Raw genomic sequence first — 27,961 nt, forward strand, 5'->3', positions numbered from 1 at the left:
GGGCAGTTTTCCTTGATAATTTCATGGAAGATGATGTCTAGGCTCTTCTTTTGATCATGGTTTTCAGGTAGTCCCAGAATTTTTACATTGTCTCTCCTGATTCTATTTTCCAGGTCAGTTGTTTTTCCAATAAGATATTTCACATTATCTTCCATTTTTCGAATCTGCGCGGTATGTTCTGAGATATCTGTCTTTCTCATAAAGTCCTTAGCATCCATCCGTACCATTCCAGTTTTGAAAGATCTATTTTCTTCAGTGAGCTTTTGAATCTCCTTTTCCATTTGGTTAATTCTGCTTTTGAAAGCATTCTTCTCCTCATTGGCCCCTTGCACCTCCCTTGCCAGCTGAGTTAGGCTAGTTCTCAAGGTGCCAATTTCTTCAAGATTTTTTTGGTTCTCCTTTAGCAGGGAGCTGATCTGCTTTTCATGCTTCTCCCTCATCCCTCTCATTTCCCTTCCCAGTCTTTCCTCCACCTCTCTAACTTAATTTTCAAAATTCCTCTTGAGCTCTTCCATGGCCCGAGCCCATTGGGTGGGCTGGGACACAGAATCCTCGATTTCTGTGTCTTTGCCTGATGGCAAGCATTGTTCCTCCCCATCAGAAAGGAAGGGAGAAAGTGTCTTTTCTCTGGTAAAGTACCCATCAATAGTTTTATTTCTTTTCCCTTTTCTTGGCATTCTCTCCAACCAGTGGCGTGACCTCTGAATGTTCTCCTCACACCCACCTCGCCTCCTGGTCCTCCCAGCCAGCGTTTGGGAACTGAGATTCAAATGCTGCTTCCCGCCTTAGGGTTTTTGGCGGGGGCAGGGCTGCTAATCAGTGTGAGAATTAAGTTCAGGTGGTCAGGGGCAGGGCTGCCTCTCTGGCTCAGTTCCCTCAGGGGGTTTATGCACAGACCTTCCACAATGGATCCAGGCTCCCGCCCGTTTGGGGAGCCCCTGTCTGTAGCCACCTCTCAGCTTCTATCTCCTGGGGGGGCCCGAGCCATGGGGGCACCCCACTCCCCTCTCAACCCGCCAAAGGGACTCTCTCACCTACCCCCGTCAGTCACCTGTTGGTGGGGGGGCTTGTGCTGCCACTGAAGATCCCGTCTCTGGAGCCTTCTCAGATCTGTGCCTCTCGGAGCCGCGGTCGCCGCCGCTGCCGCAGGTCCGGGCTGGGCTCCGCATCTGCAGCGCAACGGACCTTTTGCGAGAGGTTTGCAGGTCCCTCTGTGGATGGGGGGACCCGCGTGGCTGCTGGAGATCCCGTCCCCGTAGCCCTCTCGGATCTTTTCCTCTCGGTGTCGTGGCTGCGGCAGGGCTGCACTCTGCTCCCCTTCCCGGTGCCCAGTCCACAGCGCGAAGGACCCCCCGCGAGAGGTTTGCAGGTCTCTCTGGAGCAGAAATCTCCCTCGCTCCAATATTCCGTGGTCTCTGGGTGCAGAATTCGCCCTGGCTTGGTCCCCTCTAGCCCTTCTGTGGTTTGTGGGTTTGGAGCTACGTGTATGTGAGTCTTTCTACTTCGCCATCTTGGCTCCGCCCCCCTTTTTTGTTGTTGTTACAGCAAACTGTAAGTCAGTGAGTTTAACTTTACTCCTGCAAGGTTCTAGAAGGTATTATTAAATAGATGGTTTCTGTGTAGCCAGAACCTCTCTCCCCCCAGTCTAGTGGCATCTGGGACCCACGTTCACGATCATGCTTTTAAATAATTGGATTTCAGTTAGAGGCTTATGAAAACAAAGATGTCATTCTTTTTTTCCTTCTGTTGGACACTTGTACAAGAACCTGTGATCTAGATAAAGAGAACCAGCTTCATCATCAACAAGTCATGCCAGGCTAACTTCATCTTCTTTGTTAATGTGACTGCTGAACTGGTAGGTGGAGGAAATGCAGTTGGTATAGTTTACCTAGATCAGGAGTGGGGAGCCTGTGACTTGGGAGGTCCTTGGGTGTGGCCTTTTGACTGAGTCCAAGTTACCGAGCAGATCCTTTGGTTAAGGGGATTTGTTCTGTGAAGTCTGGATTCAGGCAAAGGGCAGCACTTGAGGACCTGGAGGATTCCTCATCCCTGAGCTAGATTTTAGCCAAGCATTTGCCAGATTCTCTCTTGCTTTATTTGTAAGAAAGACACACACACACACACACACACACACACACACACACACACACACACACACACACACACACCGCCGCCCCCCCCCACAGATACCCCCCCCACAGACACACACACATACACCCCCCATACACACATACACACACATATACACACCCCCCCACACACACGTACACACCCCCACTCACATATGCACATACAGCCACACCTACAGCCACACATGCACATACATACCCTCCCCTCCCCCCCCCCCCCCCCCCCCCCCACACACACACAGGCTAAACAATAAAAGGATTTGCTGGATTCAGAACTGGTTGACTAATCATTAACAGATCAATGTCATCTAATCAGGAGGTCTCTCATGGAGTGCCTCAGGGATGGCTCTTTGCTATTTAATCTTTTTCCCAATGACTTGGATAAAGGCACAAAGGGCATAGTTATCATATTTGAAGGTGAGGCCATGCTGAGAGGGAGAGCTCAGAGAAGCTCACAGAGCCATGTTCAGAAATATCTTGACAGGTTAGAATATTTGGGCAGTCCAGTGAGATGAAAATCTGTGGTAATAAGTGTAATTTCTTATGCTTTGAGCTCCATAAACCACCAACTACAAAATAATGGAGGAATGGCTAGTTGGTGGTTCATCTAGGGACCTTAGTGGACCATGAGCTATCTCTGAGTGGACAGTATTAGATATGGAAACCCAGAAAGCTTAGGCAGCCAGGGTGTGATACCAGAGAGACAAGACCACTTCTGGAGCTTTGGGTCTGGTTCTTGGGGCCTCAGTTTAGGAAGACTATTGGTAAGCTAGAGGCCAACTGGAATGGGCAAGGATGTGAATGGAAGGAACTGGGGATGTTCTGTCAGTCTGAGAAAGGAGAGATCCAAAGTGGACATGATGTTTTGAGTATCTGCAGGGCTTTCATGGTGAAGGTGAGGCTCGGACTGCTTGACCACAGAAAGCAAACTAGGAGCAGGGGGTGGGAGTGTCAAGAGGTGTAACTTGGATGGAAAGGAAAATCCTCTTGGCGGCTGCCAAGGAACGTGGCTGGTGTGTCCAGGTGACCACTTGGTTCCTCTTCTTCATCCCATCTGATCAGATTAGATGTCTTCTGAAGTCCCTTCCAACTTCTGGAAGTTTTGAAGCCAGATGGTGTAAGGGAGGATTGACAGCTGGACTGGCTATCTTTTGAGATATTCCTTTTATTCAAATTTAGAGTATAGGTTGGACTACATTCTGATGTTAGTTCACACCCCAGTGATGGCCCAAACATAGAGGCAGAGATGGTCCTATACCATCATGGAGTTTGTCACGCTCTGAGGATCTAGCCGGCTGCTGGTGTCACAAGCTCTTTATGTCCTGATCATGGACAAAGCCCCCTTACAACGGCCCCAGTTAGTGCCCATTTAACTCCTTGACTTTGTTTGGCATCCCAAGGTCTGGAAGTTGTCACATAGTTCCATCTCCTATGTTCCATTCCACCTTGTGCCCCCTTCACGTATTCTCTTCCTCAAAGTGTGCTGGAAAGAGTGTAAGAGGTATGGGAACAAAGCTGGTCACATGCATCTACTAGACTGCACTCAGTCCATTTGATCTCTGTACAATATGTGTGTAGCGGGGTGCCTGGCCCGGTGGCCATGGGACACATCCTGTCATCCACTCACTCATCCTGAATGTCCACGTAGAGCTCTCCTCCCTTGTGCTCATCTGCCATCGCCAGGCCAGCTTCTTCTCCACCATGGCTGATGCGCACCCTGAGGCTATTTCCTGAAATTCTTGAGTAGAGTAATAATTCTATTATTATAGGAATAAGGGACAATAAAGCAGGGAAATAAAGCCTTTCCAGAGGCACAGCTATGCCTTCTCTCTTGGAATCCTGCCTGAGATCAGGGTATTTTGGCCAAATTGTCTGCAATGATCATTTATCCTGACTTTCCTCTGTGCCCAAGTTAGCATGTAGGAAGGAAACAAGCAAGTGTTTATTAATTGCCTACTATGTGCCAGCCAGGCACTTTACAGTTATCTCATTGGGTCCCTGACACAACTCTGGGAGGTAGTTGCTACTATTAGCCCTATTTTTTAGTTGAGGAAACTGAGGCAAACAGAAAGTAAGTGACTTACTGAGGATCACACAGCTGGTGAGCGTTTGAGGCCAGGTTTGAGTTGAGGTCTTCCTGACTTTGCCCTGCAGCCCTTTCCACGGTGCCACCTGGCTACCTGGCATCCAATAAGCATGATGGACCAAGGCCCCACAGCTCACAAAGCAACTTATACTGAAGAAGTTTATTTGAAAAATTCTCTGCTTGTTTGTGACCCAAACACGTGAATTTCCTTGTTCTTAAGCAGAATGAGCGCTCCCTCCTGACGGCAGGGAGAACCAGAGCGTGCCCTTTGTCTTTACGTATCTTTAATATGAGAGGACGGTATCAGTTTTCCCAGCAATGTATGTGATTCGCTTAATTTCATTGCATTTTAGATCTAGATTATGCAATCTCTATATTTTACAGATGAGGAAACTGAGGCCCAGGGCACTTAGGTGATGAACCCAAAGTCACAGACAAGAAAGCCAGAAAGTTGGCAGAATTTGAATCTAGGAGCTTAACAAGAACAGTTTAAACACTCCACATGGACCTCATGCTGGTTTTATTGTTCTACTTCTCTGCCTCCCTCCCTTCTGGGCCTTCTCCCCTTCTTTCAAGTAATAACTTAGACAACAGCTGCCCTTCTCTTCACTCTGGCCCAGTTTACTTGTATAGTCTTTTACTTTAACATTTAGGTTTCAATACACCCAACTCCTCTTCCCTAAGTTTAGAATAAGAGTTTATATCATATTAAAGATTTTAAAGTCATCACTTTTGACATTAGAGACCATTTACATCAAGAATTAATAATATCTGTTTCTCTTCCCAGAAAAACCAAGTTCTTTGCATTGGTCTGGCCAATCTTGGTTCCTTGGAGAGCAGTTGGGGTCTGTGTGTGGCCTGTTTTATTTGTGTTTTTGTTCTCCCCCTCCCCATTATTTGGCGTTTAGACATCCTTTGGAGCTGATAGAGATCCCTACGAAGAGTGGATTTACAGTGACTTCTTCAGTGAGGATGGAATTGTTCTTGAATCACAACTGGTGCTGCCGGTTGTCTATGAGTTGATTTCGTCTCTTATTCATGCATCTGGTAACTTTCACTTATATTTTTCTTACACTTATTTTTTTTACAATTATCTTAATTTCATTTAAAAAAATCTATGAAGTGTCACTATATAATCTAGCCTCTAAATAAGCCATGATATTTTCATAGCTTTTCCCTGATAATCACTCAAATTAATGTTCTCTTTTTGTAGGAGGCAGAAGATATCCTTTGGACTCTGCCAGTTTGCCATATTGTCCATTTAATAAAGGTATCTGAAATGAAAAAAGTAAATATTAACCAGTTGGTTAATATTTCTATTTTTGTCAATTTAAATGAAATCTTCAGTTCTAGATGGGAGGTTCACTTTCTTCACTATCATCTTTGATTGGTTTTATTTTTCCAGGGGCCTTATATTATTCAACTACATAAAAAATTTTATGAGTAAAGTTATAAATTTTAATTTCATTTCAAAGGAAAGAGATCTCTGGTTAGTGACAGTTGGTCAATTGAAATAATTGTCATTGAGGAATTCTTTAATAAATAAAGTACCATGAAAGTCCTTCGTTATGCCACATTTAATGATGTTATAGTTCAGATTTTCCTTATATCCATAGTCATTAGTATTGTCAGTGTGATATCAGAGCTCTTGAATGCAGATGTTATTGTCAACTCCAAAGGGATTCTCTAAAGCTCTTGGAGTTGCAGAATGGGTGCCATCTGCATTGGTGGGGGAATCACTTATGCAGTCTTAGCTCCAGCCTGGGACAGAGGAGCTCTCCACCAAAGTCTGGCTCCGATGCCTCAGGGTGGTATGGAGGGACAAGGAGTCCATGAACTCTGCCAGCTGAGGTTCGGTGATACTCCCTCAGTTCCCACTAAGAGCCAGCTTATTTAAGTTTATGGAGGCTCATCACTCTCAAGATCGACCTCAGGGTGATGGCGTTTTTTTTGGCCAATGCATTGCACCAAGACTGTGTAGTAAGTTCTGGAGGGTTGTGCTTTTTCTGACAGACAGAGAGCCTTGAGGTGTTGAAATAATGAAGTATATAACAAATACCTTTTAAAACTGCTGCCAACAACCTGATCTGCATTTTCCTGTCATTGATTTTTCTTTTTGATGGAGGAAGGGGGAACCTTTTTGACCCACCAAATTATTTGTCATTTCCCAGGAGAGAGTCTTCTTTTACCTGTCATCACCCCTATCTCTGCTGTGCTTCAGAACCTGCAGGAATCCAGCCAGTGGGAGCTGGCTCTGAAGTTTATAGTAGGTTCCTTTGGCATCTGCCTTCAGCACGGAATGTCGAACTGCATGAGTATCTCCTTGAGTGAGAAGGTAATGAGCAAGTGGGGATGAGGGTCGTGGACAGAGAGCAGGCCTTGGTGTCGGGAAGACTGGGTTCAATTCATCTTCTGCCTCATCCTGGCTTGGTGACCTTGGGCACTTAAATTCTTAGTGACCCTGAGACTCTCTGAGACCATCATTGGCAGAAAAGACACCAATCCTTCTATGTATTGGTAGGGGAGGTTCCTCACTCACAACTCCCTACATAGGCCTGGTCTCTTCAAAGGTTCAAAAATCAGATCTATTGAAGGGAGGAATTTGGACGCATTGTTTAATTAGTCTGGGCTTCATGATGAGAGAATTCAAGGTTTTTCCTATCTCTTAACTGGTAATGTGACCCAAATTCCTATTATAGTTTCCCTAGTTGATGGCTTAATTTAAATGTTCTGACACCTAACAATTCTGAAGGACAAATTGTGATTGGCTGGGGATTTCCTTCATCAGATGGTGCTACCAGTAGGTAGCCTGTTCCTTTGGATAAGCATTTATTAAGTGCCTACTGTGTGCTGAGCTCCTTTAGGTATTGAGGAGATTCAAGAGTCATTCTTTCTGGAGCTTTAGATAGAACAATGAAAGACCAGAGTTCTGATTCTGTTTCTGATACTAGCTGTGTGACCCTGGACAAGTCATTGAATCTCTATTGTTTATAAAATGAGGATATTGATACCTTACCCTGTGGGGTCTTTGCAAAGGTGCTCAGTGAATCCCTGTCCAGGTGACTACATCGGACATCACCTCAGTGAGGCCTGTGAGGTGGGAGCTGTTGTCCTCGGGGTGGGAATAATCACTTCTAGGTAGTAATAGCAACTCCTTTCATAGCCCTGTGCTTTGTAATCAATCAGCAAGCGTTGTTTAAGTGCCTGCTGTTTGTAAGGGATATTAATTCAAAGCATCAAAGAATATCCATTGGAAACAGCAGGGGCTTAATAACTGCTGAAGCTGATTCGGTGGACAACTTTCATTCTTTCTCTGATTGAATTTACCTGAGGCGCTGGAATCTTCTCGTGTGCTGTTCTCCAAGTTCTTTCAGTCTTGCAAGAAGGAAGGTCTGAGAATATAACACCAAGTCATATGGACTGAGCGTTTATGATTGTAACTCTGAGTCTTTTCTTAAAGCTGTATGAAGAGAGACTATTAATCCATACCAAAAGTATTGTTGTTGGCTTAAAAGAAAAGTCCACGGCCTTGATCAGAAAAAATGCTACGGCCCTGTTACACAAAGTGAGTACTTTTGGTGGGAATCATTCCTTTGGTGCTTATCAAGGGTTACCCCTCTCCACGTAGCTCTGTCTTCTGGACTGTTAAGAATTTATCTTTAAGGCATTTTATCACAAACATGGCATCCTGGATAGAGAGGGAGGAGCAGTGTGGCCCAGTAGATAGAGAGCTGGCCTCCAGCCAGGAAACGGGTTCACATCACATCCCTACACATGCTGGCGTTGTGACACTGAGCAAGTAGCTCCACCACCCAGTGCTCTAGACAACTCTTGTAAGACTGTAGGTTATGGACAGGAGGTCACCCTGCATTGGCAGGGGGCATTTCCTTACCCTGTGGTATCAGTGAAAACAGCAGGTTTGGAGCCTGCCCAGTTCCCCTATTGTAGCCATTTTATATTTTTGTTTTTACTCTAGCTAATAGAATTTTCTAATTTACCTAGACAGGTATTCTTGAATGTGATTCAGTGGAAAAAAACCTTGGGTTAGAGTGAGATTTGTTATCATTTTTTTAGTCATTCAGTTGTGCCCAATTCTTTGTGACCATACCCAAAGTGTATGTGGTGTTTTCTTGGCAAAGGTACTGGAGTGATTTACCATTTCCTCCTCCAGTAGATTAAGGCAAATAGAGGTTAGGTGACTTGCCCAGGGTCATCTAGCCAGTACATGTCTGAGACTGGATTTGAACTTGGATCTTCCTGACCCCAGGCCTAGCATTTTATCCACTGAGCTACCTAGCTGTCTCCTTTGCAGTGAGGACCTGAGTTCAAATTTTGGCCTTGTTTGCCTGTGTGACATCAAGCAAGTCACTTGACTTATCAGGGCTTCATTTTCTCATCTATGAAATGAATGGGTCAGACTAGCTTCCCTTTGAGGTCCTCTTCAGCTGTAAGCCCATGATTGTGGTTAATCCTGAGCATTATAAATAGCAATTTTACCTTCCCCCTTCCCACCAGCACAGTCATTTGCTCTGAGGAATAGTTCCATTCTGGCAAAGTCAACCATAAAGCAAATCTCAGAGAAGGGAATCCATTGGCCGCCTTTAGAAAAGCAGAGCCACATTCCAGTGGAACGGTTCTCCTGATGGACATTTGCTGGACCTTTTTGATGAAGCAGCGTTTGGCGCTGTGGCATACCCAGCATTTTGATATTCAGTCTGTAAATGCACCAAGCATTTATTAAGCACTGATTCTGAGTCTGAGCACTAACGCCTTTTATACATTTACATTGCGATGGGGAGGGGAGTGAATGGGGGAGGAAATTCCGATGGGGAGAGAGTTACCTACCTGAGGGCAGATAAGTTCTCAGTGGACCGAGGAGCAGGAGGTGTTTGTCATAATGAGGTGTAGAGAGAAGCCAACCCCAGGAGGATGGGTGGAAACACCTGCCCAGCTTTCCCACACTCCTCTCTTGGTAAAGAAGGCTAATGAAGTATTCCTCTGAGCACCAGAGGTAACAGAATTGGCCTGCAGCCACAGGCAGGAAGGCTCCAGTAAACAGTCAGCCTTAGCACAGGCCTAGAGGCCTGCCCAGGCAGTCCCAGTAGATAACTGACTATATTCATGGATGAGCTGGGAATCCTTAGTCCTAGAGAGATAGATTTGCTGCCTTGGTCTTTTCCTGGTTGCTGTGAAATTATCAGGGTTTTGAATTATCTTCTCACTTTAGTCCAAATGTAGAATGCTCCCATAAAGTGGGATTTCTTTTAAAAGAAAAATATCCAGGTAAAAACTGAAAAATCACACCATTTTATGGGCCATACTCTGATTTTGTTCAAGTCAGGTTTGGGGGAAAAGGCTGACCTACATTTCAATCAGTGTAGCATTTTGTAACCTTATCAATACATCTATATCATAATCTAATAAAGACTAATCTCCTGGTTTCTTCTCCCATTTTTGTAGCCATCTGCAGATGTCATTCATGTCCCTCTGGACCATAGGGCTATCTTTTTTTCCTCCCATGCTGGGAGATCCTCCACAGCCATATTAGAAGCTCCACAAATTTGGTTTCTGCTTTCATTGGCTGGGATCTTTTTAATGTCTTGAAGAGCAGAGATGCAGTTGCTCGTTGGGCTCTTGAATCCATTCATGCTTTCTAGCCTAAAAAATCTGATAAATTTTCAGTTGTGTGCAACCAATTACTCCTCCTAGACCAGTTCTAAAAATCTGACATTGTAGTCACTGAATCCATTCTGCACTGACCGCTTCCCCCCAAGTTCTCCTACTTTATTGTGCTTTTGTCTATTTTTACATTATAGAATTTATCATGGACACTTTTCCTCTCACCAGATACTTTTTAAAGGTTTACTCCGAATAGAGCAGCTTACTGGGCACCAGAGATGCAGGGTTTAGGTAAGATGGGGTCCGTTCCTTCAGGGAATTTACAGTTGAGTTGTGTAGCTTTTCTAAACTTCCTGTGAGTGGTTGAGAACATCCAGATGAGCAAATGGAAGTAATAACTGCAAATGAGGATGAATAGCTCCCCTTCCTTGTGCTCAGTCTAGACAATGCATAATTAGATTAGGAGTTAATAGGTCCTTAGGAATTTACTTGTTTTAATGGGAAGATTTTACTGATTTTGCTGCTTTATTCCTCTAGGTATTTAATTGTCGTCTGGTGGATCTTGACCTGGCCTTGGGTTACTGTACTCTTTTACCTAAGAAAGATGTCTTTGAAATTATCTGGAAAGTCATTGATACCACATGGCAAAATTACCACAAGATTTTGGTATGGCTAAGAAAAGAAATCCTTTGTTTCATTTAAATATCAATCCATAGGCATTTGAAGCTTCTACTCTTTACCTGGTGCTAGGGGAGGTATTCAGGTGAATAAGTAATTAGGGAGAGAGGGCTCTGGCAACTGGGGGCATCAGGAGGGATTCGTGCAGAAAGCTGTCTTGGTGCTATGCCTTGAAGACACTGAAGGGGGATTTAGCAAAGCAGAGCTGATTCAGTTGCATTCCAGGCATGCAGGAGGTCTAGTCCAAAGGCAAAGAGTTAAGATATGGTGCCCTATATGCGAAACATCCAAAAGCCCAGTTTGGTTGGACTCTTGCATGCTGGGAGTTGGGACAGATAGCTCAATACTGAGAGGCAAAGTATTCTAAAAACTAGACTGTGGACTTCTGTTTTATCCCAGAGGCAAGCCGCTCCAGGTTAGTAAGTAGGGGAGGGATAGATGGTTAGATGTGTGTTTCCAGAAAATCACGTTGACAGCTGTGTGGGTGATAGGCTGGGCTGGGCTGGGCTGGGGAAAGCTGGAGACCAGTGAGGGGCCTGTGACAGTGAGAGCTGAGGCTGCACTGCTGACTCCTTTGTGAAGCCAAATTCCAGCTCTCCTGCTTTGAAAAAACAAAACAAACAGAAGATACACTGTCAGATTCACACCATCAGAGAGTAGTTTTGTGGGAAAGCAGAGCTCTTGTGGATGTGGAAAGGGCGGACAAAGGGAGGCAGATACAGAACTGAGAAATGAAGGTGGTATTAGTATCTGGACAGAACTTTCTGTGTGTGTGTGTGGGGGGGAACCTCCTCCCCCAGCCCTGCACTACCTTCACCCTAGAAGTACCCTCCCCCCCAGGTCTCACCTTCTAATTGGCCGGGGCCTCCTAAAACCTTCAATTGAAGGAAGAAGCCTCTTTGGGCCCAACAGCTGAAATGCCTCCATAGACCTTTCTCTGCTATGCCTCCTTCCCCCGGTTTTCAGACATTTTTTATGTGTTGTCTTCCCCTATTAGACTATCCTTCTGCTTCTTTTTGTATTCCCAGGGCTCAGGGACGGTGCCTGGCACACAGTAAGCACTGAATAAAGGCTTGTTGACTGATTGGTTGGGAGTCTTTGGGATGGAGAGAAGAGGTCTAATCTGAGAGACCTCATGGAGAAAGATGAGCTGATCGAGTCTGTAAGGTCCTCTGAGGACCCCTTCAGCTCTCAACCCATAATTACAATTAATATTGAGTATTAGGGTGTTTCTCACCTTCCCCCTTCCCACCAACACAGTTATTTCCTTTGAGGAATAGTCCCATTCTAGCAAAGCCAAGTATAAAGCAAATTTCAGTGAGGGGAATCCATTGGCTTCCTTTTTAAAAGCAGAGCCACATTCCAATGGGAGAATTCTCCTAATATTTGCTGGACCCTTTTGATGAAGAAGCCATTTAATAATGTGATGGCATACCCAGCATTTTAATGTTCAGTCTGTAAGTGCACCAAGCATTTATCAAGTACCTACTCTTGAGTATGATTGGGAATGAGGAGTTGGGGACGATGAACCAGGGAGGCTAGAAGGGCAGTGGTGTCCATAGCAGACAGGGGAGTGTGGAAGAGGAGTGGGCTTGAGGTGGGGAAGCAGGGAACTTATTGCAAACAAAACCCTGAGAGGTGAGGTTTCCAGGCATTATTAATCAATTTATTAATTAGCCTAGCCAGTAATCAATAAATTGATGGTCAGTGGTTTCTCTTGGTCACCAGAGAGACCAAGGGAGATTCTGAACCACTTTAAATCAGGTCTATACCTTCTGACTCCCCTGGCAAGTGAAATTCCACCCTGATTGGTGGACATTTAATGAGGAGGTGGGCTAAAAGTCTTCAGCTCCTCCTGCTGAGAATACAGTTTGATCATGAGACTCAGCAGGCAGAGGAACATCTCCATCTTTACCTCACCTCTCTGGCTAGTTTTCTCCCTCATGAGCTGGAGAGCCCTAAACTCTGATGGAGGGAATCAAGGACCAGGAGACACCTCTGGGGACTGAGACTGGCTTTGTTTGCAGAGTAAGACAGCTTTTTCTAGAGTTTGTCTTAGAGACGGGAGAGAGATCTCCATTATTTTATTTCATTTAGAGTTCCATTTTCATCTGCATCCCTAGTACTGGACACAGTGCTGGCACCTGTAGGTGTATCGTAGATGCTTATTGATTGATAGATGGACTTGGGACCTTCATACAACTAGATGGGAGCATCTTCACTTCCCAATTGAATTTTGTCCAATTTTGCCTTTAGGCTGTCTCCCAGGTGGGAGCTCAACTGGCTTATCTCTATAAGGAACCAGAAATAAGGCTGAAGTTTCAGGAATTAATCACAGATTCCAAGTGGGGACTTCGCCTTGGAAAACTCGGGGTAGGTGACCTGAGTGTTTGACTCACATGCTTTGTTTGTGAGATAGCCTTCCCTTGTTAGGTTAGAGATGTAGAGGGGAGAGTTCTGTTTTCTTCTCGTGTGTGTGTGTGTGTGTGTGTCTGTGTCTGTGAGAGAGAGAATGAGAAAAGAGAGTGTGTGTGCCTTACCTGCTCTTTCCCAATACCCTCCATTGAGTCCAGGCCTAGCCTTTAGCAGCAGGGTCACTGGATGGTTCAAGAGTGTATCTTAGGGTTACTTGAAGTAGACAGCTTCATCAAATTCTAGAATGAGCATTGAAAGAAAAACCTCACAGATCATTTCATCTAATGTCCTACTTTTACACATGAGGAAACTGAGGCCCAGAACAGTGTGGACCCCAAGGTCATAAGGAGAATAAGCAGCAGGCTGAAGGGACCTAACTGACTACATCTAGTGCTCATTCTACTGCACAACTATATTGTACAGTATAAATGCAGTAGATTTAAGATTTAATTTTGTGGGGCAAATAAATAATGAACTTTTCAAGAATCCATCCAGGCATAGTAGAAAGGAGATTCAGAGTCAGAGGTCCTAGGTTACAATCCTAGCTACCAATTAGCTACCTATGTGACCTCAGGCAAGTCACTTAACTCTTCAGGACACAGTTTCTTCATCTGTAAAATGATGGTGTTAGACTGAATAGTCTCCAAAAGGAGGTCCCTTGTAGTTGAAAATCCTATGACCCAAGTCTTTTAAAATGAATGGCCTCTGTGGTTGCTCTGTATCAGCAAGCATACGCAGGGGGCTGCTGTACAGGTTCTTCGATCTGCAGTGTTTGAGAGGTCAACAATCACTTTAATCAAGTACATGTTTCATTTACTTAGTTAAGGGGGAAAAGTCAGCACCCTGAACTTCAGAGAAAATACAGAGGAAATATAGACCAACATATAGGGCTTCCAACTGCCTGACCATAAGCAGTACATACATCACAGATCAACAGACAAATCCAGTTGTCTGATCATTACATACATAGTTACCAGAGAGAGAACTGGGCTTCCAAAACTGGGGGCTCCTTAGCAGCTACCCAGAGTCTCATCTGGCCAAACAAACACTTCCAATGAGTAAGCCCCAAAGTAAAAGCTCACCTCAGAGTATTTATACACTTTCATAGCTGGAGGGCAGGACCCTCTGAGCCAGTGCCTCAGTAGAAATTAACAAAAGGTATTGAGTCCTATTGATGGGCAGGAAAGATCTTTACCTCTTCCCCTTCACCCACCATTAACCTTAAATTACCATTACATGCTCCCAGTTCTAAAGCTCTGATTCTTTGGCTCAGTATCTCTGAGTCCCACATGGTATGACCATAATGTTTTGAGATGACGTTTTACATGTCGCTCATAAGGCCAAGCACAGGATTGCTCCCAAAATGTGGCTGTTAGGGATGTTGTAAGCTGCAGCTATACGTAGCATATTTAGACTTTCAGGAGGAGTGATAGGGAAATGGAATTTGAGTAGCTTTAGGGAATTCTGGTTTTGCTTTTGCAAAATTAGAAAAATTTTATGTTTCTATGTGTCATTATTTCAATTCTCATACCTGTGTCTTGATTCTCAGGCATTTCTCTGTTTTTTTTTGTGGTATCTTTTTGCTTTTTATCTCTAGATTTCTTTTCAACCAGTGTTCAGGGAGCATTCACTAAGAAAGAAAGAACTCTTGAGCACACTGGTGAAAAACACAGATGTGGACACAGCTCTCATTCTGGAATATTGCAGGTAATCGGTTTAGGTATATCTTAGAACATTGTATCAGCAGCACATCTAACTAGAATAAAAATAATAATACCCATGTGGTTCATGAGTGCCCTGTGTACTCTTGATTCTTGGGATTAATCCATTGGGATACAGAAGAAACCCAAACTTGTCTCAATTTCTTCCTCTTCATTCTGGATGAGTAGGAGAGACCCAGGTCGTGGGGATTAATGGCTCAGCTGTGAAAATACAGGAGGTGGAGGATTTAACATTTTAGATACACAAATGAGTAGATTCTAAGTAATGTCAGGTTCTTTCTTCGGCGCTCTCTTTCCCCCGTGTGAATAGTTTCTCTTCTGACAATGACAGTGTTTTCAGCAGGCTACCATTCTACCAAAGAGGTAGCCTGGGGTTTCGCTCTTGGCTTGGAGATTCCAGTCACTGCATGTGCCAGCAGCTTTAGAGACTTTGAAGTGTGAAGAGTGAACTTATTTGAACTTATCAGTTCACAGTCGACTTTTCCTTCTCTCTTAGTGGTGTGCACTGAGAGAATTTGGGGGAGTCTTGCTAGTGCAGAACACTGTTCTCAAAATTAGCCGACCCTAGAAATGTCAAGTCTTAGATTACACCTAAAATCTTCCAAATGAGAGTATGGGGCAAACATTCGTACCTATAAACTTAGCAGTCAGGAGTTATCTACATATGCTGCCTTTTTGCCCCAGGTTATTCAACTAAATACAGATGCCCTTCCATAGGAGAGAGAACATAGTTCTTTTAAAAATCCTCGCAAAGCCTTTCTTGATCTTTAGATTTAAAAGCTGTCAATCATCATTCTCTGGAGCAGATTTAATTTTTTCAGTTTTGTGGGTAAAACATTACCAGAGACTGAAGGTTTTATGATGATGTACATGAACCTTTTGGCCACTTTCAAAAATGCAGTTTGTTTTGTAAGGATTTCTGTAGATATGGGCTGGAAGAGAATGACTGTGTTGTTTCATTCAGGGACCAGATTAACGAAGTTTGTTGAAACTCATGATCATGTTGACCTCAGTCAGTTTTTCAGTCACACCTCTTATAAGACCGTGTGGTTCCAATCTTTTTTGTTAATAGAGTGCCACACCAACATAGGTCATAGGTCCTTGAAGTAGCTGCTGTCTTAATGTTGTCAGACTGAGAGGAGGAGGCCTAATCCAGGTGCTGGGCCTGTGTCCTCAGGAACCCCTTCTGCATTTCACCTAAGAGAACATGGATTTGTACATTGAACTTGATTTTTCCCTCCTTAAAGCACATACGAATTGGACAGTGATGCAGCTCTTCAGCTTTTCATTGAAACCCTCATTCTCCACCATAATCCTGTCAACCACTGTGAGGAAGACACTGCCATGTATTCTCTGAATCAGCCCCACTCTAAAATTCTGGCCAAAGCACTTGAGATCGTGCCTTTATTGAAAAGCACGAGGAATCTGGTTGTGAGTCTTAGCAGCATTCTGTCCAAGGTGGGTTGTCATTTCATCATGCCTCCTTCAGTTCTGTCTTCTCTTTCTTTGGCATTTCTAACACTTGAAGGGGGACTAAGGGAGATTTTAATACATTCTGCACTTGGAGACATGTTTTCTCTTTTATTTTAGTGGGAAAATGATGTAGCCAGTAAGTGTTGGGCTAGATAATCACTTTGATTTTTTTAATTCTATTTTTTCAGGTTTCAAACCACTAAAAATTTTTAAATTTTATTGATGCTTTTTATTTCGATTTCCTGATTCCTTTCCAAGAGAATTTACCCTTGTAACAAAGAAAAAACATTTGTGCAAAGCACTATGGCTTCCTCCCAACCAAAGAAAGTCCTTTAAATCCTTATTTTATAAGGTGATTGGCCATTCCGTATAATCCGAGCTGAGCTGTCTCTCACTGTTGTCTTCATTAGCATTTCATTTCGTTTCGTTCTTGTTTTCATCATTCTGTTATTCTTTTGATGCTGCTTGCTTTGCATTGAAATGGTTCTTGTGGGTCTTGTCGTGTTTCTGTGAATTTCCTGTCTTTGTTTCTTTTGGCACACTGGCATTTCTTCACACTTATGTAAATATGTTTTGCATATTTATGTTTCCTTTGTTCAGCCTTTCCCTAACAGGTTGATACATACTTTGTTTCCACTTTCCTTGCTGCAACAAAAAGTACTGCCCGATATTATCTTGGTATATTTGGGACCTTTCTAATTATTGTTTTTAGAAAGGGCTCAGAATTCCATTTCCAATTAATAGGCATGGTGCCAGGCATTATGCTAAGCCCTGGGATACAAAGAAAGACAAAAACAAAGGCAATTCCTACCCTCAGGGAACTTACATTCAGATACATACAAGATACATACAAAGTTGAAGGAAGGTAACCCTAGAGGTGAAGGCTCAAGGGGCTCACGGGGATCAGCCTGGGCAGAGGAATGTCGTGTACAAATAATTGTAGATGGGTCAGCATGGAGGGGAGTGAAGTTTAGGACAGCCGGAAAGGTCCGGGAAGAAGCCAGCTTGTGAAAGAGCCTTCGGTGCTGAATGGAGGACTTGATGTATGGTTCTGGAAGGAATAGGGAGCCGTTGGAGTTTGTTGAACGGGAAAATGAAACAAGTGGACCTATACTTTGGCAGCTGTTTGGAGCATGGGCTGGAGTGGGGAGAGGCTTGGGGTAGGCTGACCCATCTACAAGTGAGTGCAGTAGTGGAGGCTGGCAGCGGGGGTGGCAACGGGAGCAGATCAGAAGGGATGTAAGTGAGAGGCCTGCAGGTAGAGAACAAGATTGCCAACAGGTCGGATATAGAGGATGGCTGAGAAGAGAGGGATGATACAAGCTGAGTAGGGCTGAAAAGAAGCCAGAGATTTATTTTAAAACGGGAGCTGTGGACTGCCTTGGTAGAGACTACTGAATGCTCAGGTCAGTTACTGTCCTCAAGTGTCCACATGGTGGCAGCAGAGAGAAAGTCAATGTAGCTCTTAGCCACTGCTTTCCTTTTTCCCCTAACGTTCGTTGACCTATGTCACTCTCACTGTGCTGTCTGCCTTCTTATTCCGTTAAAAAGGAGAACCTTTCTGAGAATCGTGCTTGCAGATCCCAGGTTTCCAGCTTTGCTACTTCCAAGGAATGGTCATTATTCACTTTCTTCCAAATTCCTCTTAATAAATGGAAAAAATAAAATATTCTTAACTTTAACGAAGAATCTCACACAATTATTAGGTTTAAAGCACAAATATTACCCTTCCCAGATTTTTGGTTATTTGATATTTGGTTATTTTAAAAAGAAAATAAATAAAACAAGATGGAAATAGTATTGGAAAGGCTGCAGGAGACAGGAATGCTAATCACTATTGAGCCAATGAATCAGGAAGTCAGTTTAGAATTTAAATAAGAAATTCCACTAAACTGTTCCTATTCCTTTGATTCAGAGATTAATAGGCACATGCCTCAAGTTGATCAAGGACAGAAAGCTAGGGTTCTTATGCATGGACACTTTTAGTGGTAACAAGAAACTAGAAACAAGTGGGCTCCCCTTGAAGGGGGTGATGACCAATTTGTTGTGATAATGAATGCAATGGAATAGTGTTAGCACCCTAAGAAAAGACCGATGGGAGTTGAGAGAAGCACAGGAGGAGCTGTCTGAACTGATAACAGAGTGACGTAAGCCATTTCCAGAGAACTATTTAGTAACCTCAACAAAAAGAATGCTAAGAATACAACTATTCCAGTTGTAATAACCACTGTTGGTCCAGGACTTAAGGAAAGCCGCCTCCGTTCTTTTGTTGGAGAGGTAGAGCATGTGGTACAAATGTTGCATGGTCAGATGAGATTGCTAATTGCTTAATTGTTTTTGCGTTACAGTAGAAGGGCTTGTTGGGTATGTTTGGGTGTATTTGGAAGTGACTGTAACAAAAAAACCAAAAGGCACCAGCATTTTTTAGAAGGGCATTTTCTACCTCAAGCTGCTGTTTAGTATTCAGATTTTTTTCTGGTAATGCTAATTTTAGAAATGAAAAAAATTGTCTACTTATTCTTTAATTGGGGGTAACCAGGTGGTATAGTGGATAGAGTGCTAGGCCTGGAGTCAGGAAGACTCATCTTCCTGAGTTCAAATCTGGCCTCTGACGTGTACTAGCTGTGTGACCCTGGGCAAATCACTTAAGCCTGTTAACCTCGATTTCCTTATCCATAAAATGGACTGAAGATGGAAACGACAAACCACACCAGTATCTTTGCGGAAACACTTGGACTTCTAAGAGCTGGACATTACTGAAAAAACAACTAAGCAAATTCTTTGATTGCTCCTATTTTAATAGCAATTGAAGATTTACAAAAATGCTATGAATCATTTGAGTGCATTTGAGAGTGCTTCATAATGTGTATCCACAATTTTAATTGATGCAATTGAACTGATATCGTTTTTGAAAGCTGATCCTACTTTCCAGTGTGACTCTTTTTACGTCTATATTTCTTAACAGTTGGATCCGTATGATTATGAAATTATTGAAGTCGTCTTGAAAATCATGCAGAAAGCTGATGAAAAGGTCACCAATGTCAATATTAATCAGGTACACCAGAGAATCCATAAGCAATAACTAACCTCCTGTGTTAGGTTTCTGTTGGATCGTGAGAGTTAGACTTTTCACATCTCCTGAGCAGCCTTTCCTTTGAGAAGTTTCTGAAGTATTTACAGTATTTCCTTATTGCCTTTCTTTTGCATTTTATCTTATTGTTGCTAAATTGGTGTTTTCTAAGTTGGTGTAAACTAACTTCCTTATACTCTTAAAGGGCTGAAACTTCCTTAAAGGACAGATCTGCCCTTTAATCAATCAATAAGCATTTGTCCAGCACTTCCTCTGTTCCAAGCACTAAACACACTGGGAATGCAAAAAAAAAAAAAGCCAGGACAGTCTTTGTCTTCATGGAGCTCTCACATTTTAACGGAAGAGAAAACATGTAAATAACTGGATGTGTGAAGGTAATTTCAGAGAATGAGGTAGCAGCTGGAGGGCCTAGACATGGACCTAAAAGAATCCAGGGAGAAGCGACGGGGAGTAAGAAGGGAGAGTGTTCTGGGCATGGGGACAGAGCTAGCAGAGAGACACAGAGAGGAGACAGGGAATGTTGTGTACAAGGGACAGCAAGGGGACCAGTGCACTTAAATTGTAGAGAGTGTAAAGTATTTCTTGAGGGGAGTATAACAGAAGACTAGAAAGATGGGGAGGGGCCAGGGTGTGAAAAGTCTGAAATCCCAAAGCCAGAGGACTTTGTATTCTTGGAACTAATAGGGAGCCCCTGGAGTTTATCAAGAAGGCTTGTGACATAGCCTGCTGAGAACCACTGTGTAGCTGTGCAGAAGATTGACCAGAGCAGGGGGGCCTTGAAATAAGGAAACCTCTTAGAACGCTATTGCTCTGCTCAGGCAAGAGGTAATAAAGGCCATTACCAGTTGTCCTGATGTATATCTGGTCACTGGACCTTGATGGTTCAGGAGGAGAAAGTAAGGCTGGTGACCCTGCACAGCCCCCCTCACTTAAACCCAATTCACTTGCATGTCATAGCTTCACCTCCCTGATGTCACGGTCCTCTTCAAGAATGAAGGCTAGGCAACAGTAATGAAAGCCTGAATGAGAGTGGTGGCTTTGGGAGGGGAGAGAAGGGGAGTTTTGTGGAGCGAATGCCATGAGGAGCTGCTAATGATCAGGCAGTGAGCCTGGGAGGATGGTCATAAATTTGAAGAGAGGTAGGTTTGGAGGGGAAAGAAAATTCGTTTGCCTGAACATGTTGAACTTTGAGGTTTCTACAAGATATGCACTTTGAAAATGTCCAAGAGGCAGTTGGTGATAGTGTGTGACTGTAGCTCTTGAAAGAGACTAGGGCTGGATCTATATTTCCAGGAATTATCTTCATTGAGATGATGATTGAACCAGTGAGAAATGATGAGATCACCAAGTATGGTGACATAGAGGGAGAAGAGGAGGCTCAGGCCCAAGCCTTGGGGAAAGCCTCATCTTAGTGAGTGTGACCTGGATGAACTTCCAGCAAAGGAAACTACAAGGTCAAGGTCAGATAGGTTGGAGGAAAACAGCAGAGTCCAAAAAAGTCTAGAGAGGAGAGAATGCTGGAGGAGGGGGGGATCAGCAGTGTCACATGCTGCAGAGAAGCCATTAGCCTTGGCATGTGAGATCTTTGGATCAGCAAATGAGGAGAATAAAAACATAACATGAGACTGAAATGGTTTGCTTTTGCCCAAAAGAGATGTGTATATCAACTGGGGTTCAAGGAGTACTGAGTGCACCCAAGATGCACAAAACAAAGTCTGCTCCAAAAGTTTTAGTAATTTCATGGCAGTTTCTCCATTAAATATAAAAAGTACACATTTCTTTCTTTATTATGTTAGCGGGTCCATCACTGAAATTTTTCTAAATTGTTTTCCCTCATCTTTCAGTATTTCAAGTATTCATTATTTTGTCACGGGTCCTCCCTCCCTTGATAAAATTTGCACCTTCCCCCTCAATTATAGTAGACAGTCTTTGAGAATAGCTGTAGATTAAAAATTCATCCCCTAGCAGCTGATCTTGTGAAGAGTCTCACGTCTTGTTGTCTTAAAGTAAGGAGATCCATTACGTTAAGAGGCTTCTTAGATGAGCCTGAAGGAAGGTGGTGTTCAGAAAGGATTTCAGTAAAACAGCCTGGTCTGAGGTAGATCCATATTCTTTGAGGGAATGTTCCCTTTGTGTTGCTGTGAAAGACAGGATCTCATGCTTGAAGGCCCTGAGGTCTGGTCTTGTATGACATGTTTTATGTTCTTAGATACAAAGGCCAGGAATCATCAGTTGGAGTAAAACATGGACCAGGAATTGATATTCTCTGTGGGAGCAGTAATCTTCCTTGGGGCTCAGATATTTGGAAGCAGAGATATATGTTCATCTGATAGGATACCACTGTTCTTTCCACGTAGGGCTTGAGTCTCGTGAAGCATTTGAAGTCCTATAGACGAGCATCTCCTCCTGGGAATCTGGAACACGAGTACATCATGAAGCATGCGATGACCCTGCCCTCAGCTGCTCAGACTCGGCTGCCTTTTCACCTAATTTTCTTTGGAAAAGTGCAGAACTTCTGGAAAATCCTTTGTATGTTATTCACTGGTTTCTTTGGTTCAGCATTAAGTGAAAAACGTGTCCCTTGATTTCTCAGACAGACCATTTTCTCTGTTTCTCTCGTAGCTGCTGAGCTCAGGGAGGAGTCCTTCCCAACGTTCCTGTTGATCACTAAACTCATGAAGGTAACTGGCACAAACCGCTGCCAGCTCTCTTCTTAAACCAGCAGTCCAGGATCTGGCTCCAAGAATTTTGTGCCGCTCACATACCTTGTATGAATTGTCATTAACTTGTGGCCCTTCTACTTTGTCCTTTAGGTTTCTTTGGATTCTTTGTATGTGTCAACAGCCAAGCAAGTCTTTGAGAAAAGCTTGAAGCCCAAGTTGCTGAAGCAAGTGCAGGCCCAGGGCTCGAACCTGAATAAGGAAATAGCGAAAATCTATGAGACTCTGCAATCCTATTTGTTATCCATAGGTAACCCTGAATGGGCTGTTGCTGTGGCCATCAACTTTGCTCAGGACATTCCAGAAGGTAGGAAGGAATTGAGGGGTATTGAAGGCATTCTCCCAACTCCTTCAGGCGTTGAAACATTGACTGAATAGATGTGGGTCTATGATGTATTTCTGCTTTATGTGTAGGATCAAGATCTCAGTTCTATCTGTCTGTCTTATTGTGCCTCTAAAACTTTTGGCATTATTGCAAAAGCCTTGGATGAACTAGGTGTTGCTATCCTAAAAACAATGGGGAAATGCATTTCCATGGGCAAGTAGGCTGTGCCTAGGCAGAACGGTGAAGCGTGCCCAGTCAGAGTTCTCAACATGGTCACTGTGCCCCTGATGATACACCATCATCAATTTCCCAACTTCATACCTTCATCTCCCTGCTATACTCTTCCTCATTTGTCTTCAGTCCTTTCCACTCCCATGTGATCTGTTCGACTCCTCAGTGACGTATATCAATTGGCCATTCTCCATGATTGGAGAACAGGGTTACGAGACTTGCTTGCATGTATATTCATGGTTCAGGGCTCTCCTTGTGGCTACAGGTAATAAAAACTACCTTGGTTAAGCTAGAGAAATGCAAAGGGCTGTTCATATTCTTTTTTAAAATAACTTCTTACTTGATAGTATTGTATTTTTTCCAGTTACATGTAAAGATAGCTTTTCAGCATTCATATTTGTAAGATTTGTAACTCCAGATTTTTATCCCTCCCTCTTCCCCCCCCCCCAAGACAGCATGCAGTCTGATGTAGGTTATGCACGTACAGTCGGGTTAAACGTGTTTCCACATTAGTCATGTTGTGAAATAAGACACAGGTACTTTTCATATTTTTCAAGAGCATTTTGTAGGTAATTTATACAAGATAAGCAATCAGACGTGTAAATGAAATGAACTTCTAGCTTAACTAAAAAAGGATCATTTGAGACAAGGTGAATCTCCCCTTTTTAGGTTGCTACAAGATAACTACATTGAAATTTTGCCTTTATTTGGCTGAGAAATGGCTAAAGAAGATTCCATCCCAGGTTGGTCCTTTGGACATCATCTTCATCTTATCCTTTATGTGCGCTGTGTTTGTTGAAGGTTCCTTCTGAGAGCTAGCGTGTCCTTGTGGCAGACCACCTTAGAGAGAGGAAGCTCTTCCTGTGACACAGGATGATACGTGGTGGCTACAGGCCATGAGGAAACCGCTGAACCACTCAGTCCCCAGCCCACTGTCCAGTAGATTGACATTCAGGCCAGTCGCTGATCTGTGCCAATAGAGGGAATCTACTTTGGAGTTCTCTCTCCCAGTGAAATCACAGGTCCACACTAATACATAAACTGTACTTCAATAAATAAACACCTCTCTATCCATGGGAGATCCTGGTTTGTTCAGGGGCTGAGGCACCTGCTTTTAAGTCAGTCAAGGGACTAGAGCTGGTGAGGAGAAACTCTGGGGCAGCAGCCAGTAGATGACCCAAAGGGGCTGCTTACTAGTATGGTCTTCCAGGCTGAAATGAGTGGTCCGCAGAAGGGACCACATGTGATTGGTGGAAGGAGTGGTGGGCTAACAACCAGTCAGAAAACTGAAACCCCATCCTCAGGTCAGTTGTCTTACCTGGCTCTAGGGCCCTGTCTATGGAATGCAGAGAGTAACATTTGCATGCCCTTCTGTGCAGTGTCAGTGTGGAGAAAGCATGAAGGTCGTGTTTAAACATCACTTGTTCTTTGTAATACAGGATTGTCTTTTGGTTTGTGATTTTATTTTTTAAAGAATGAAACCCATGAGAAAGCTGAGGCCTTGTTGAAGCAACTGAGGCTGCAGTACCAGCGGTCAGGCACTGAGACTGTGCTCATCACCCACCACCTGAGTGTCCCGGAGTACCTGCGGCTGCTGGGGAAGCCAATGCAGCTCATCACTAGTCTGTATGAGCACAGCAGCATCCTGCTGAGGATCCAGGGACCAGCTGGCCAAGACTATCCTGGTGAGCCCTGGCACAGAACGAAACTGCTTAGGTTTCCCTTCTTCTTGTATTCAGAATGCTGGTTAAAAATTGACTTGCTGTTGTTTGCCTGTAGATATTCATGCAGCTGCCAAGGAAATAGCTGAAATTAACAACTTGGATTTGGAAAAAATCTGGGATACACTTCTTGAAAAATGGTTATGTCCAACGACACAGATCAGTGATGTGAGTCATTAATGATCTCCTCTGGGGATTTGTGTTATAAACATGGGAACTCATGACCTCTGCCTTAATCCACGCATGGATCTGAAGCACCTCACTGTGTGCATGCTCTCCAAAGGCACAGATTGCAGCCCATCTGGGTCCTACTTCTTGTGAGCCTCTTGTCCATGTCCTCATGTGAATTTGCCACAGGAGAGCCAGCCCCCAGGTCTAGGCCCTTTCCAGCATCTTCTGGACGTCTTAAAGATGCCAATGAGACATGTGGATGGTCTATTACTTATCTCTTACTCTTGCTACCTGACAACAACTCCAGCCAAAGCTGAAAAGAGCCCTCCCCACTTGGGGGGAGCCACCTTCTTTTAAACTCCTGTACTCAGTTTTCAGGTCTCATGGCTAAAAGTTGGAATAGGGTGAATTTTGTTGCCTGATAGATTTTTTGTGCTTTGCATTTTTTTCTCTTTACAATGTTATTTTTTTAGGCAGTTTAACTTCTTAAGATTCAGAATTTCCAAAGTGTGATTTTTCTTCATAAAAGAAGACCTGAGAAATACTTCTAGTTCAGGATAGGATTTGCTATCCCAGTACTGATTTTTTTTCATTGTTTCTTCGGGATTTTTAGGTAGAACTTAGCGGATAGTATCATTAACAGTTGTTTGTATTGGGAGCAAGCAGCATATTCTTTTAATTGTGTGGTTATTCATAAGCCTTAAATAATAATAATATTATTATAAATAATGCCTTAAAAGAGATCTATGGGTTAAGGATAGAGGGCCAGCTTCAGTCTGGGGGCCCTGAATTCAAGTCCTGCCTCTGTTCTTATTGGCCAAATCCTCTACTTTCATTGCCCCCAGGCAGGCTCTGCTAGGATTAGAAATTGCAGAGAGGCCTCACCTGATTTGGTAGAGAAAGTGTTTTCACCAGGATTTCCCTACACCGTTGAAATAACAGGTGGGGGAGCAGGGAGTCTGCCTTCTCCCTCAAGGTTCGTCAAACATTCCCTGAACGCCTGCAATGCATGAACCGCTGTGCTTGGCACTGGGGATACAGAAACAAAAGGAGGAAGGAACTGCCTTCAGGAAACTGGTATTCTAGGGGTGACGGGGTATGGATGAGAGAGGTTGTTGAAGGGTATCAGATCCCTAGCCACTGACCAAGCCGGGCACTGACTCAGTTCCTGAGGAACTCCTGAAAAGGCCATATCAGTTATACTTTAAATTCATAAAGAGGGCATTGTATTGAAATGAATCCTATGGTGGAGCCTATTGTAGAGAGAAGAATAAACAAAGAGAGACTTTTTTTAATGTTTCACATATGGGATTTAATTTGAATTTTCCAAATGGAGCTATACTTACACAAACTAAGGGATTTCTTGGGTATGTCATTATTTGATTTTTTTAATTTGATTTTTTTTTTTTACTTTTAAAGATACCTTCAGAATTCTTTAATATTCAAGAAGATGAAGCCCTCCAAAGGTACACTCATTTTCTTTACTTAAAGAAGACAGTTTTATAAAAGTAAATGTTTTATTTGTGTCTAAAAGCCCAGCACCAAAACGGTTGGAAGTTGAAAAAGCTTAAGCCTTGGACTCTAAACTGCATCTTGTCACAGGTCTAGATCTTAGGGAGTTTTACTACAGAGTCAGTTAATGATTTGTCATTGAGACACTCTTGATATAGTTTATGCGAGAATGTTTTTTCCCCTAAGTCCATTTCATTGATTCATTATTTGATAATACTCATCAAATCATGATTGTTTATCATTAATGGGCAGTGCACAACTCAGACATCTTTTAAAATATTTTATCAATATCTTTTCTATTTATATCATCTTCATTTCTGAATACATTTCCTTTTCCCTCATCCAAGGAACCATCCTATTAACATAGATTAAAAAAAAAGACAGTGAGAAAAAAGTAGTTTAATAAAATTAACCAATGTGTTAGTAGAGTTTAATAGTAATGGCACGGTTCCACACTTGTTATTTTCCCACCCCATCACGCCCACTAAAGAAGGCAGGAGAAGGGTTGCATTTCCTTATCTTTTTAGGACAGAATTTGGTCATTATAATCATACAGCACTCAGTTTCATTTTTTTGTTCATTTACATTATTGTACTCGTTGTGTATACTGTTTTCCTGGTTATAATTACTTCACTCTGCATCAGTTCATACAAGTCTTTCCATGTTGTTCTGAATTTTGTGATAGGCTTCTAGCCCTGAAATTCAGTAGTTCTTTGTATTCATCATTCATTATGGCTCAGTAATGTCATAACATTGTTTTACATTTCCATGGCTTTTGATTACATATAATTTTTATTATGATCTGAGAAGGATGCATTTACTATCTCTGCCTTTCTGCACTGGATTGTGAGGTTTTTATGGCCAAGTACATGGGCAATTTTTGTATATGTGCCATGTACCACTGAGAAAAAGGTATATTCCTTTCTATCCCTATTCAGTTTTCTCCAGAGATCTATAATATCTACCTTATCCAGAGTTTTATTCATCTCCTTAACTTCTTTCTTGTTTATTTTAAGGTTAGATTTGTCAAGTTCAGAGAGGGGGAGGTTGAGGTCCCCCACTAATATAGTTTTGCTGTCTATTTCTTCCTTTAACTCCCTTAACTTCTTGAAGAATTTGAAAGCTATACCACTTGGAGCATATATGTTTAGTAATGAAATTGCTTCGTTGTCTATGGTGCCTTTTAGCAGGATATAATTTCCTTCCTCTTTTGATTAGATCTATTTCTGGTTTTGCTTTGTCTGAGATTAGGATTGCTACCCCTGCTTTTTTTACATCAGCTGAAGCTCAGAATATTCTGCTCCAATCTTTTACCTTTACCCTGTGTGTATGCCCCTGTTTCAAATGTGTTTCTTGTAAACAACATATTGTTGGATTATGGTTTTTAATCCATTCTGCTACCTGGCTCTGTTTTATGGGAGAGTTCATCCCATTTACATTCACATTCACATTATGATTACTATCTGTGTCTTTCCCTCCATACCCTTTCCCCTTGTTAATGCTTTTAGTTCTCCCTTCTCCCTTCCCCTCCAAAATGGAGTTTTAATTTTTGACCACTGACTCCCTCAGTCTTCCCTCCCTTCTTTCAGCCCCTTTCTTTTTAATCCCCTTTTCCCTTACTACTTCTTCTCTCCCTTTTAGCCTTCCCTCCCTTTTCTTTCCCCCTTCCCTTCCTACTGCCTGTAAAGCTAGTTTTATTTCTATACTTAACTGAGTTTGTTCTACCCTCCTTGAATCAATCAGATGAGAATACCTCTCAAACAATGCTCATCTCCCTCCCTTCTTTCCCTCTACTGTAATATATTTTTGTGCCTCTTCCTGTGATGGAATTTATTTTTTTCTGCCTCCTCCTTTTCACATCTCCCATTGCAATCCCTTCACTCTCTTAAATCACGGTTGTTATCATCACATCATTTAATTTATACCCACTCCCTCCATCTATGCGTATCCCTTTTACGTTTCATAATAAATATACAATTCTCAAGATTTAACAAGTATCATCTTCCCTTACAGGGATGTGTATAGTTAGCCCATATTGAGTAACAAGTTTTTTTTCCCCGTTTGCCTTA

At 42.9% G+C, this 27,961-nt stretch overlaps 1 protein-coding gene across 4 annotated transcripts in view; it reads left to right on the top strand.

Moving 5' to 3' along the window:
• Window positions 1-27,961, top strand: part of KNTC1 (kinetochore associated 1) — a 90,630-nt gene that overhangs the window by 43,736 nt on the left and 18,933 nt on the right. For all 4 annotated transcript variants that reach the window (XM_072600587.1, XM_072600589.1, XM_072600590.1 and 1 more), the window contains 16 exons: window positions 5,124-5,262; window positions 5,429-5,485; window positions 6,387-6,550; window positions 7,676-7,780; window positions 10,372-10,500; window positions 12,769-12,885; window positions 14,525-14,634; window positions 15,896-16,106; window positions 19,087-19,176; window positions 21,570-21,741; window positions 21,835-21,893; window positions 22,026-22,239; window positions 23,158-23,231; window positions 23,963-24,173; window positions 24,268-24,377; window positions 25,800-25,846. In XM_072600587.1, coding sequence (XP_072456688.1) covers window positions 5,124-5,262; window positions 5,429-5,485; window positions 6,387-6,550; window positions 7,676-7,780; window positions 10,372-10,500; window positions 12,769-12,885; window positions 14,525-14,634; window positions 15,896-16,106; window positions 19,087-19,176; window positions 21,570-21,741; window positions 21,835-21,893; window positions 22,026-22,239; window positions 23,158-23,231; window positions 23,963-24,173; window positions 24,268-24,377; window positions 25,800-25,846 — 2,009 coding nt within the window. The remainder of the gene's footprint in view (window positions 1-5,123; window positions 5,263-5,428; window positions 5,486-6,386; window positions 6,551-7,675; window positions 7,781-10,371; window positions 10,501-12,768; window positions 12,886-14,524; window positions 14,635-15,895; window positions 16,107-19,086; window positions 19,177-21,569; window positions 21,742-21,834; window positions 21,894-22,025; window positions 22,240-23,157; window positions 23,232-23,962; window positions 24,174-24,267; window positions 24,378-25,799; window positions 25,847-27,961) is intronic.

This window comes from Notamacropus eugenii, chromosome 4, assembly GCF_028372415.1.
Source record: "Notamacropus eugenii isolate mMacEug1 chromosome 4, mMacEug1.pri_v2, whole genome shotgun sequence".
NCBI classification, from domain to species: domain Eukaryota; kingdom Metazoa; phylum Chordata; class Mammalia; order Diprotodontia; family Macropodidae; genus Notamacropus; species Notamacropus eugenii.